Here is a 12959-nt window from a genome sequence, read left to right as displayed (position 1 = left end):
CATAAAGCTTGTCAACATACTGAAGCACAAAGTGCTCTAAAATATAGATGACTCTGTTGACTCCAGTGGGAAGTTTTCACTGTCAGTGGACCAACACCATGCAGATAACATGGACCCAAATCATCACAGTGTTTTATCAATTGTAGTTACAACACAACCATCTATTAGGATATTTGACAGCACTGTGTGCCCTGCGTATGTTGACAAGCTTTATGGGTATACTGATTTCCTTTTCCAGCAGCACTTGGCACCTGCCCACGGAGCCAAAACTACTAGTAAAGGTGTACTGACCATGTTATTACTGTGCTTAACTGACCAGCCAAATGGCCTGACCTGAACCCCACAGAGAATCTAGGTTGAATTGTCAAGAGGAAGGTATGAGACACTAGATTCAACAATACCACTGAGTTTAAAGCTGCTATCAAAGCAAATCTGGGCTTCCATAACACCTCAACAGTGCCACAGGCTCATCACCTCCGGACCATGCAGCACGCCCCATTGACAAAATCATTTGTTTAAACGTAGCCGAGACCACGTATGCTATTGAGTGCATAAATTAACATACTTTTCAGATGGTCGACATTTCTGTATTATAAATGTTTTTTAGTGGTCGCATAGAATATTCTAATGTTTTGAGATAGGATTTTTGGATTTTCATGAGCTGTATGCCAAAATCATCCAGATTAAAACAAAAAAAGTAGTTGAATTGAAATCCTGAATTATTATAATTCTTTCTTTTTTTTTGGAGAAAGTAACCTTATTTAATTTCAAATGCATTTAGTTATACGTTATGCTAACTTTATGAACTGAATACATTGGACATTAAAAAAAAAACATTTTAATACTACATATAGACTGAAGTAATTAAAGCAGGTCATGTTTGCATGTTTGGAATTGTAACCTTAGGACCATATAAGGTCACGGTTTAAACATATCCAATGTGTGTTAACTTTCAGGACCAGAAGGTCAGAGACGTGCTCGGGTTCGGGAAGGACGGCATGGCCAAGCTGATGACGGTCGTCCACGGCAACGACCTCGTCAACATCTCCTTCCTCAACTTCCAGGCCATGCTGGAGGAGACTGCCAAGGTAACCATGACAACCACTAAACAGTCCCATAGGCCGGGGGGGGTAGTATCTTCTTCCGTCAAGGTACCGTGACTATCATGGCAACCACTAACTCTAAATAACGTCCCATTGGCCGTGGGATTGGTGGTCTTTACTGTATATCAGTGGTTTTCAAACCAGTGGTCCGGGGACCACCAGTGGTCCTTGAGGGTGTTGCAGGTGGTCCCCAGTTAAAGGACAACTTCACCACTTTTCAACATCTCTTCACACATCTCTTCAATTGGTCATTACGACGGCATCAAGGCCCGCCAAAATACATTTTAGTCGACTAAATCAACTGTAGATTTTGTCGACTAAAATCTTATGATACTAGTCGACTAAAACTAGACTAACACTAAAACATTCCAGGTGACTAAAATGAGACTAAAACTAAATGGACCCTATTCAAGAGACTATGACTAAAACTACATGGAAACTATTCAAGAGACTATGACTAAAATCTAAATCAACATCTCAGTACTGTATTGCCACCCTTTTAGAGAAGTTTTCTACAAAACTGTCCACGGTAGTCCTAAACTACTCTCCCCCATTCCTTCCCTCCTTTCCTTTACTTGTGTCCTCAGGCTGTACAATATACTGTATAATAGTGTCTAAAGGGTTGTGTGTGTGTGTGTGTGTGTGTGTGTGTGTGTGTGTGTGTGTGTGTGTGTGTGTGTGTGTGTGTGTGTGTGTGTGTGTGTGTGTGTGTGTGTGTGTGTGTGTGTGTGTGTGTGTGTGTGTGTGTGTGTGTGTGTGTGTGTGTGTGTGTGTGTGTGTGTGTGTGTGTGTGTGTGTGCGTGCGTGCGTGTGTTTCCAGATATGGACAGATGAATTGTTTAAGCTGGCTACAAACATCCTGTCCCAGAATGCATCACGGAACACCTTCCTCCTCAAAGCGTAAGTACGTGCATGCGTTACAACACCTGTGAGGGCCAAATGTACAATGTGTTAGGCCCAAACATCACCAATGCAACTCCGTGCAACAAAATACTTTTAAAGACATGTAGTAGTTGCAACACCACACCAATGGAACTCCTTGCAACTGCCATTGGGAATAATGTTTGGACGTAGTTGCGTGTTGCATGGTGGCCCTCTGGTGTGATATAGGGCTTAAGCCCTAAATTGCAGCTGGTGTGGTTTGGGCCTTCAGGATCACACATTTAGACGTCAGGTTTAATGTATTCTAGGATCACACATTTAGAGGTTGAGTTTAATGGCTGGAGTGTATTCAGGGTTATAGGCAGGGCTGCACACAACGTTTTTGGTCTAGTACTCAGAGGAGCACCTGGAGGAGTTACTTGGTGCTCCTAAAATGCGGCGACCCGTCTCCGTAGTAAACTCCTGTCCTCCTCCCAGTAGCAAGCACAGCATGCATGGATTTGGAACCCTCCCTCGTTTGAGTAAGGACACGCTGTGATTGGCCACAATGGCCAGTGCACTCTCGCAAGACGTGCTGTGATTGGCCAGTAGCCACTGTGATTGGCCAGTAGTCACTTTGAGTGGCAGAAGGTGGGAAATGCTCTCGCCACAGAATTTACTAGTGGGTATTCTGGCCATAACTATCATTCTGGGCGGCCCCAGCTGTTGGTACGCAGAAGCGCTTCCCGGCGCTTGATTGACAGCACATTTTGAATTTTGCGCACTGTGCAGCCCTGGTTATAGGGTTAAAAGGTTTTCGAAATCGTCATTCTAAAACGTCCACGTCATGTGTTTTATAGACATTGCAGTTGATTATTTTAAAATGATTATTTGTCGGCATTGTTCATAGACCTACTGTGTAATTCCATGAAGACTATACAAATTGTGATTCTTTTTATGTGTCACCTGACTGCCTCTCTCTCTCTCTCTGTCTCTCTCTCAGGTACACCAAGTTAAAATTGCAGGTTAATCAAGATGGAAAAATACCAGTGAAAAAGTGAGATGTGCACACACACACACACACACACACACACACACACACACACACACACACACACACACACACACACACACACACTCACTCACTCACTCACTCACTCACTCACTCACTCACTCACACATTATTACATTATTACAAAACATACATTAACCACTTCAGCCCTATATACATTTTGGCCATTTGAAAATAGCAGATCTACAAGCTCACTGAGCTTTCAAAAGATGTGTATGCAGTTGTGAAATGGGACATTCTGCATAATGAGTACTTTCTGCTTTTGGTACTTTAAGTACATTTTGATACTAATACGTAGGCTACTTTTACTCAAGTAAACCTTTAATTCTGTGGACTTTTACTTATAACAGAGTATTTCGACAGTAAATTGCCGTATTGATACATTTACTCAACCTTTTCCACCACTACCCTGTCTCCTAGCATAATAAAGATGTTCTCAGATAAGAGGCGAGTGGAGACGACTCTGGAACAGTGCGGGATTGTCAACAAGGTAAGGACCATCTCAGTGTCTTCTCTGTCTATCAATCAATCAATCTGGCGCAGAATGAAACAGAAACGTCTTTATTGTCACATAAATCACAGTAAGTAAAAATGTGTGTGAAATTCATTTTTTGTGCATAGTTCCCATTTCTTGGAAAAATAACACGATGGGAACCATTATGCACAAATATGAATTTCACCCACCCTTTTTATTTTTAACTGTGATGTGACAATAAAGATGATTGTGATTCTTAGTGACATATTATTGTTGACCGGACCGTGGCCTTAGGTGTCAAGTTAGAGTGTCCGCCCTGAACCTGGGAGGTCGGGGTTCGATCCCCGGCCGGGTCATACCAAAGACTGTAAAAATGGGACCCAATGCCTCCCTGCTTGGCACTCCGCATCAATGGGTTGGATTGGGGGTCAAATCAACTAATGATTCCCGAGCGCGGCGCACACTGAGGCTCACCGCTCCAAGAGATGGATCAAATGCGGTAATGTGTGTGTGACTAATCGTACGACTTTGATTGTATAGTATTGTCTTTAAATGTCTGGTTGAATTGAATACACAGGAGGGAGCTTAATGGAAACAAGCCTGAGTTATCCTTTTAGCATTGTTTTCTATCTGTGCCTTTAGTATCCATTTTTTGTCATTGTTTTAGTCAGCAAAATTAACACTGCTCTCTATCTCTGTGTCTGTGTGCGTGTGCGTGTGCGTGTGTGTGTGTGTGTGTGTGTGCAGACAGAGGGCATCAAGCCAGACGACTTCACGTGGGAAGCCTTCCAGAGGTTTCTGGAAACTCTGTGTCTCAGACCCGAGATCCAGGGCATCTTTGAAGACATGTGAGTATGCACCACACCCCTACTCCCCCTAGAGGAGATATCACACACCACACCCCTACTCCCCCTAGAGGAGATATCACACACCACACCCCTACTCCCCCTAGAGGAGATATCACACACCACACCCCTACTCCCCCTAGAGGAGATATCACACACCACACCCCTACTCCCCCTAGAGGAGGGAGTAGGTTTTACTTATTTATATCCATAATAATAAATCTTTCCCTTAAAAAACCTGCACTATCCACAAGTTTCACACATATGTATTTGCTAAATAGTTACTGTATCGATTTCAAATCATTGAATCCTATCGCCATAATGGACCAATACCGTCCATGTATCGTATCGTCAACCATTTATCGTGAGACGTATCATATCACTGTTAAAATGTATCGTCACACCCCTAGCACACAGCCATTCACTTCCTGGTTTACGGGCCAACGATCTTCCTTATTTACTCTGAATCTGCGGCGCTGTCCATGGTTTTGATCAGAACGGCGATGTTCTGTCCTAATGCGTGTGTAAGCGTCAGTGTTGATTCCGTTGACTAATAGTATGACAAAAAATGTCCGTCGACTACCTTTTTTCACTGACGAGTGTGTGTGTGTGTGTGTGTCCGTCCCCCACAGTGGTTCTAAGAAGAAGCCCCAGATTTCTCTGGACCAGCTCATGGACTTCGTCAACCAACAGCAGAGAGACTCCCGTCTCAACGAGGTGCTCTACCCTCCGCTCAAACGAGAGCAGATCCTCACGGTCATGGAGAGCTACGAGACCAACGTCTGCCAGCTGGAGAGAGGTGTGTGTTCACATTAGACCAACCTTTGCCAGCTGGAGAGAGGTGTGTTCACATTAGAGACCAACCTCTGCCAGATGGAGAGAGGTATGTGTTCACATTAGAGACCAACCTCTGCCACCTTTGGGGGGGGGGCGTGTTCACATTAGAGACTCACAACATTTTAACTAAATTATTTCAGTTTGCGATTCAAGAAACTACTGTAGGCATTGGGCCCTATCTTGCGCGCCACACTACGTACCCCTTATGCCTACAGTCTAGCATAATTGTCTCCACCAGGCCGAAGGCATGGGGAGAGAGTATGTTTTGCACACACATCCGTGTGTGTGTGAGTCCGTTTTGTGTGTGTGTGCGCATCCGTCCTTCTGTCTGTTACCAGCTAATCTCCGGCACCGTTAACCCGGTCGATGCCAAATTTTGCACACACACTCCCTGGATGCCAACCATGAACCTCTGCTTCGAATTTTCCAGAACGGCCTGTTATAGCGCCACCTGGAGGCCGACTTTTGTAAAACACATTTTTTGATATTACTCCTCCAGATTCTGTCCAAAAATCCCGCAAATCGTTACACTGTATCACTATAGTCATTTGTTCATGACGGATCTGTCTGATATTGCATATTCCATCCTAATTGGCTAACATTGGCTTTCAAAATTTGCTGGATTGGCCGGTTTTAAACAAAAAGCCTCAAATCATGAACGCAGCGTGCAATTTACGTGAAATCTTTCACAGACTTTCCTTCTAGGCTGAGGAATAAATCCCACCCTTTTCACATTGGCCTGTTATAGCGCTACCAACAGGTGGACTTTTGCAAAACACATTTTTGGAACAAATTGGCTCAAATCATCCAATTGCCATCCAAGGCGTAAGAAGAAATGGCACCCTTTTCACATTGGCCTATTATAGCGCCACCAAGAGGCCACAACCTGACCATTGTTCATTCATATAGACTTACTGTGTAATTCCATGAAGACTATACAAATTGTAATTGATTTTGTATTCGTCACCTGAATGCCCCTCTCTCTCTCTCTCTCTCTCTCTCTCTCTTTCTCTATCTCTCTCTCTCTCTTTCTTTCTCTCTTTCTCCCTCCCTTCCAGACCAGATCAGTCTGCTGGGGTTCAGTAGGTATTTGGGAGGAGATGAGAACACCATTGTTCCTCCAGAGAGACTTGACATCATCGACGACATGCACCAACCTCTGTCCCACTACTTTATAAACTCCTCCCACAATACCTACCTCACAGGTGTGTGTGTGTGTGTGTGTGTGTGTGTGTGTGTGTGTGTGTGTGTGTGTGTGTGTGTGTTGTGTGTGTGTGTGTGTGTGTGTGCGTGTGTGCGTGTGTGTGTGTGTGTGTGTGTCCATGCTTTTCTCACAATTGAAAAAACTTGCGTCAGTTCGAGACTCGAGAGTAAAACCTACAGTAAAAAGTAAACAGTAACACTAGTTTGATTCACTGGTCCACTGTCAAATTCAGTAGTAGCCTACAAAAAAACCTGAGGGGTGTGTGGGGTGAGTTTAGTGAATGATAAGGGGACATTGCAGGACAACAGCAGTAGCTGTGTGGGTGTGGGGTGAGTTTAGTGAATGATAAGGGGACATTGCAGGACAACAGCAGTAGCTGTGTGGGGTGAGTTTAGTGAATGATAAGGGGACGTTGCAGGACAACAGCAGTAGCTGTGTGGGTGAGTTTAGTGAATGAATGATAAGGGGATTTTGCAGGGCAACAGGCAGTAGCTGCACATCGATAACGACGTCAAACTGTGTGTGTGCGCGCGTGCGTCTCCGCAGCGAGTCAGATCACGGGTCTGTCGACGGTGGAGATGTACAGGCAGGTGTTGCTGACGGGCTGTCGCTGCATCGAGCTGGACTGTTGGCCGGGAAGCCCGCCGGAAGAGGAGCCTTTCATCACGCACGGCTACACCATGACCACCAATATCCCCTTTAAGGTCAGTTATAGACCGCCCACATCCCCTTTAAGGTCAGTTATAGACCACCCACATCCCCTTTAAGGTCAGTACCATGACCACCCACATCCCCTATAACTTTTAAGTTTACTGCCATCTTTATCTTTTTTTTGTTTATTTTATTGATCCAGTGAGATTTCTGTCCAGACCACCGTCTAACAGCGTCTCCGTTGCTAGGCGATCACTAAACAGGAAATGGTCCGTCAATGAAACAGTTCCCCTCTGTTCACTTCAATTTAAAACAATTTCACAAATGAGTTAAAGATTAGTAAGACCTTTTAAAGTTTGTTGATTCATTCATTCCTTCATTCATCCATGCACGCACGCACGCACGCACGCACGCACGCACGCACGCACGCACGCACGCACGCACTCACTCACTCACTCACTCACTCACTCAAAAAAAAGAATACTCTAATACATGACAGCCTTTTGCAGGTGTTGTTGTGAAGTCTGCTTCTGCCCTCTTCTGGATATTCATGTTACTGCAGCGTTACTGCAGTCTTCACACACACACACACACACACACACACACACACACACACACACACACACACACACACACACACACTCACTCTAATCTTCCCTGTGCGTGTGCGTGCTTGCAGGATGTGATTGAAGCGATAGCAGAGAGTGCGTTCAAGACCTCTTCCTACCCTCTCATCCTCTCCTTTGAAAACCACGTGGACTCGTACGTATACTGTGTGTGTGTGTGTGTGTGTGTGTGTGTGTGTGTGTGTGTGTGTGTGAAGACTGCACGAGTACACTTCATTCAACTGTATGCAATGCTTTCACGTTGCATCTCTATCTCTATATCTCTCTATCTCTATCTCTATATCTCTTTATCTCTGTCTCTATATCTCTCTATCTCTGTCTCTATATCTCTCTATCTCTGTCTCTCAGGGTGAAGCAACAGGCTAAGATGGCAGAATGCTGTAGGAGCATCTTTGGAGACGCTCTGCTTATTGACCCACTGGAGAAATACCCGGTATGACACACACACAGTCACAAACACACACACACACATGCGCACGCACACGCACACATGCACACGCACACATGCACACCTACAGGATAATTTGAAGAGCTTCTAGTTCTTCCACTAATTGAACGTCCTCCCGGTGGGGGCTCCTCACTGGCAGGTGAGCCAGTAGGATACAATAGCAGTGACAACACACAAAGCGAAAGGTGTTCCTTCTCAATCTCTCTATCCCCCCCTCCCTCCCTCTCTCTCTCTCTCCCCCCCCCCCCCCCCCTCCCTCTCCGTCTCTCTCTCCCCGTCTCTCTTCCCCCCCCAGCTCCTCAGGGGCCACCCCCTCCCCCCCCCTCAGGAGCTGATGGGGAGGATCCTGATCAAGAACAAGAGAAAGAAAGAAGAAAAACATCCAGACCCCAGACCAGACCTGTTCACCCCGTCCAGCGAAAACATACCACGCCAAGACCTGGAGGATATGTTTAATCATACAAGTTAGTCACACACGTTACCGCAGTGAAATGTGTTCTCCGCATTTGACCCATCTCCTGGAGCGGTGAGCCGCAGCGTGCGCAGCGCTCGGGAATAATTCGTTGATTTGACCCCCCATCCAACCCATTGATGCTGAGTGCCAAGCAGGGAGGCATTGGGTCCCATTTTTACAGTCTTTGGTATGAGACTGTATGAGACGCGGATCGAACCCCCGACCTCCCAGTTTCAGCCAGGGCGGACACTCTAACCACAAGGCCACGGTCTCCAACACACATGTGGTGTAGGAGAGGGGAAGGACCAAGCACAGAGTCATGGGGGACACCCCCAGGTCAATGGAGTACTGTATATGCAAGGGATATCTGTAAGGGGTCATTAGTATTTTACTAGTACTTTACTGTGTGCTTTATTGTATTTGTTTTCATGTATTGTCCTGAATGTATGCATTGAGCCTGAGGAAAACTAATTTCCCTTGTGGATAATAAAAATATTGAGACATAATAAGTAAGGGATAATGTCTGCCTAGGTGGTCAATTGTCGGGTGATAATTCACCGACAGAGGGTTTAAACCTTAGAGTATATATGAATAGAGACGGCACCCAGAGGAAACCCTGAGGCGAAATGGACATGGTGGCCAAATTTGTCATTGCAGCGCTGGTCCGTTGACGAATGTTTCATACGTGAACGCGCACAAACGGCGCAGCGATAGTCAACGACCATCGCGTTCATGTTATTGGGGCAATCCATCCCAGAATGCACTCTGTTCCTACCCGGAAGGAGGAGTGAAATCGCCTCATGCGCTTTTGAGCAACTTAATGCAAGTGGATGGGAGGAGGAATCCGGTGCCGTCTCTATTAATATACACTCTAAGGTTTAAACACCCTGAAGGCGAACGACGAAGTGAGTTGATCAAATAGAATCCATTTTCGCCTGTTTCTCGCTGTGTAATAATAGGGTGAGACCCTGCCATGAATCCCCCCGGAGGGGTTTGATCCTCAACAATGACCCGCTCCCTGTTTATTATCCTGCTTATCACACGGCTAGTTATGAGTTAACATAGAATTCCATTCATACATTGACCCAAAAGTAACAAAATGAAGGATGTCATTCCTTGCAGTAATTAAAGCATTCCATTAATACCGAAAGTATTCCAGTAAACACCGGGAAGTGTTGATCAAATAGAATACATTTTTGGTCACGGCATTGTCTATTTCTCACTTCAAATGTTTCCAAAAACATTGTGATTGATTGATAAGATTATGGCTGTTTTTGGTCAGTCGGTGTCTCGGAGGACACATCTAATGTTATCATGGTGTGTGTTCACTGTAGCAACACATCAGAGACATACTGTATACTTCCCACAGATTACAACCACCCAAGGAGAGTTTGAAAATCACGCAAATGTTTATATCCAAATGAATGCAAAAACATTGAAATACTGCTGTCAACTTTCAAAAGTATAAAGCGTCTCCTATATGGATGTATAACTATCTCTGACAGAAAATGCACAATCTTGTTATAGTTTTATTATAGTATTACTCAAAGTGTTTAATGTACGCTAATGTAGCACTGCTCTGTTTACTTGATTGTTCTGTTCCACTTTTGCTTTGGCAATGTAAACGTATGTTTTCTCATGCCAATAAAGCTCCTTTGAATTTAAATTTAATTGTGTGTTCTAGACTGCCCTCTGCTGGACGGCGAGGGAGAGCACATCTTGTCCAACGGAGAGCTGGCAGAGAGGATGACGAAGAACTCTGACCCCCGCACGTCCATCGGTGAGTTTCCTTGATTCCTCCACACCAGTGTTGGTTCTGACAGCACATTTTTTATTTTAGTTGTAGTCGCAGTCTCTTGAATGGTTTTCATTTGGTTTTAGTCACATTTTAGTCACCTGGCATGTTTAGTGTTGGTCTAGTTTTAGTCGACTAAATATAAGATTTTAGTCGACTAAATCTACAGTTGATTTAGTCGACTAAAATGTATTTTGGTGGGCCTTGATGCCGTCGTAATGGCTGATTTTACACTCGCTGAAAATAGCTGATCTACAAGCTCACAGGATGCGACTGGATCTCTTGTCCACTAGCCCCATACTAACATTTTAGTCTAGTTTGGTTTTGTTGACGAAATTGTCAATATATTTAGTCTTAGTTTTAGTCGTCATAGCATAGTTTTCATTTAGTTTCTATTTAGTTCTCATCAGTGAAAAAAGGTAGTCGTAGTTTTCGTCATAGTTTTAGTCTATGCAATCAACACTGCTCCACGTGCCATGTACTCAAGTACTCAGTTAGTTTACACCGCTGACGGACGGGTTCTCGGTGCATGACTACTTTCTGTTTTTTGACCAATCAGGTGGAGAGGAGGTGAGCGAGGAAGACGAGGAAGAAGAGCCCCAACAGAAGAAAGACGAGGTATTGCTGTCGTAAATCAATGTCCTTACGTTGTCTCAATAGATGGTATTATTGTCGTAAATCAATGTCCTTACGTTGTCTCAATAGATGGTATTGTTGTCGTAAATCAATGTCCTTACGTTGTCTCAATAGATGGTATTATTGTCGTAAATCAATGTCCTTACGTTGTCTCAATAGATGGTATTGTTGTCGTAAATCAATGTCCTCACGTTGTCTCAATAGATAGGTATTGCGTAAACTGGTCCATTGATTGATTTATTGATGAGTTGAGTTGATTGGCAACTGTGTTAAATGCTTTTGATGTCGTGTTCACGCACACACATGTGGTGTGTGTGTGTGTGTGTGTGTGTGTGTGTGTGTGTGTGTGTCTGTGTCTGTGTCTGTGTGTGTGTCTGTGTCTGTGTCTGTGTCTGTGTGTGTGTCTGTGTCTGTGTCTGTGTCTGTGTCTGTGTCTGTGTCTGTGTCTGTGTCTGTGTCTGTGTCTGTGTCTGTGTCTGTGTCTGTGTCTCAGGGCACGGCCAGCAGTGAGAGCAATGCCACAGAGGAAATGTCCTCTCTGGTCAACTACATAGAACCGGTCAAGTTCAAGAACTTCGAAGTGGCCTCCCGTAAGTCTGCGAGTGAGCGTGTGCGTGTGTGCGCACGTCTGTGCGTGTGCATGCTTAGTACTAAGTGACGTACTTATAGAGGGTATATGCGCATGCATAAAGTCAATGGCAAATGACAAAGTGAGTGACAATGTGAATTACCATACCGCATAACCTCCGGGTATGATGATGATGTCACGCGCATACGCTCTATTGTATCGTTAAGACATAATATAAAAATGCCATGATTGTGTGAACGTAACCATGACTGTACATTTTATATTGTGTGTGTGCGTGTGCGTGTCTCTCCTTGTGTCTTTCAGAAAGGAATAAATACTTTGAAATGTCGTCGTTTGTGGAGACTAAAGGCATGGACACACTGAAGAGCAACCCTATTGACTTTGTAGAGTATCCTTCACATAAATGTCACCGATCCCGCAAATGTGTGTATGTATACTCTTCAACACACCCCACAGCGTCTCCGGTGGGAACCGAACCCAGGACCTTCTAGCTGGGAGGTGACTGTGCCACCGCGCCCTTTGTCACGTGTGTTATGTTCAGCAGCTGTTGAGCATGGCAATATGATGACGATGATCCTTAACCCGTGTTGATTTTGACAGTGATTCTTCATGTTGGTTTCAGTCATAGTCTTTTGAATTAAGTTTAATTTAGTTTTAGTCACATTTTAGTCACCTGGAATGTTGTGTCTAGTGAAGTGTCAGTCTAGTTTTAGTCGACTAAATATCATACGATTTCAGTCGACTAAATCTACAGTTGATTTAGTCGACTACAATGTATTTTGGCGGGCCTCGATGCCGTCATAATAGCTGATTTTACACTTGCTGAAAATAGCAGATCTGCTATTTTCAGCATGCAACCAAGTGTAAAATTACTTGGGTCTTAGTCCCTTCCTAGCATTTCAGTCTAGTTTTTATTTGTTGATGAAATTGTCAATATATTTAGTCTTAGTTTAATGAGCGTAGCTTATAGTTTTCATTTAGTTTCCATTTAGTTTCCGTCAGTGGAAAAAGGTAGTCGATTTTTCATTGTTAGTCGACACAAAATCAACAGCGTCCTTAACCCGAGCTGTTCAGATACAACAAGAAGCAGCTCAGTCGAATCTACCCTAAAGGAACCAGAGTGGACAGCTCCAACTACATGCCTCATCTCTTCTGGAACGTAGGCTGCCAGATGGTGGCGCTGAACTTCCAGACACTCGGTAAGTGCCCCTTAAACCCTTTTAGGACTGACGTCGAAATTTAAAAAAAAAAGTTTTCAAGCACTTTTTTTTTTAAATAGCAGACCTACAAGCTCGTAGCGCGCAACTTGGTGGCACGCTATGAGCTTGTAGATCTGCTATTTTTCAATGGCTAAATTATAACA

At 44.3% G+C, this 12959-nt stretch overlaps 1 protein-coding gene across 1 annotated transcript in view; it reads left to right on the top strand.

The window, feature by feature from the left end:
- Positions 1-12959, top strand: part of plcb3 (phospholipase C, beta 3 (phosphatidylinositol-specific)) — an 82923-nt gene that overhangs the window by 48976 nt on the left and 20988 nt on the right. The window contains exons 4-19 of the mRNA XM_083789547.1: positions 957-1088; positions 1924-2003; positions 2968-3021; positions 3457-3526; positions 4259-4359; positions 4989-5155; positions 6252-6398; positions 6944-7101; positions 7728-7810; positions 8023-8107; positions 8418-8586; positions 10261-10356; positions 10931-10989; positions 11501-11597; positions 11900-11984; positions 12671-12795. Coding sequence (XP_083645673.1) covers positions 957-1088; positions 1924-2003; positions 2968-3021; positions 3457-3526; positions 4259-4359; positions 4989-5155; positions 6252-6398; positions 6944-7101; positions 7728-7810; positions 8023-8107; positions 8418-8586; positions 10261-10356; positions 10931-10989; positions 11501-11597; positions 11900-11984; positions 12671-12795 — 1708 coding nt within the window. The remainder of the gene's footprint in view (positions 1-956; positions 1089-1923; positions 2004-2967; positions 3022-3456; positions 3527-4258; positions 4360-4988; positions 5156-6251; positions 6399-6943; positions 7102-7727; positions 7811-8022; positions 8108-8417; positions 8587-10260; positions 10357-10930; positions 10990-11500; positions 11598-11899; positions 11985-12670; positions 12796-12959) is intronic.

This window comes from Protomyctophum parallelum, assembly GCF_964188405.1.
Source record: "Protomyctophum parallelum genome assembly, chromosome: 18".
In the NCBI taxonomy this organism is placed as follows: Eukaryota; Metazoa; Chordata; class Actinopteri; order Myctophiformes; family Myctophidae; genus Protomyctophum; species Protomyctophum parallelum.
Note: the sequence above shows the minus strand (reverse complement) of the source record. Positions and strands in the feature narration are given on the sequence as shown.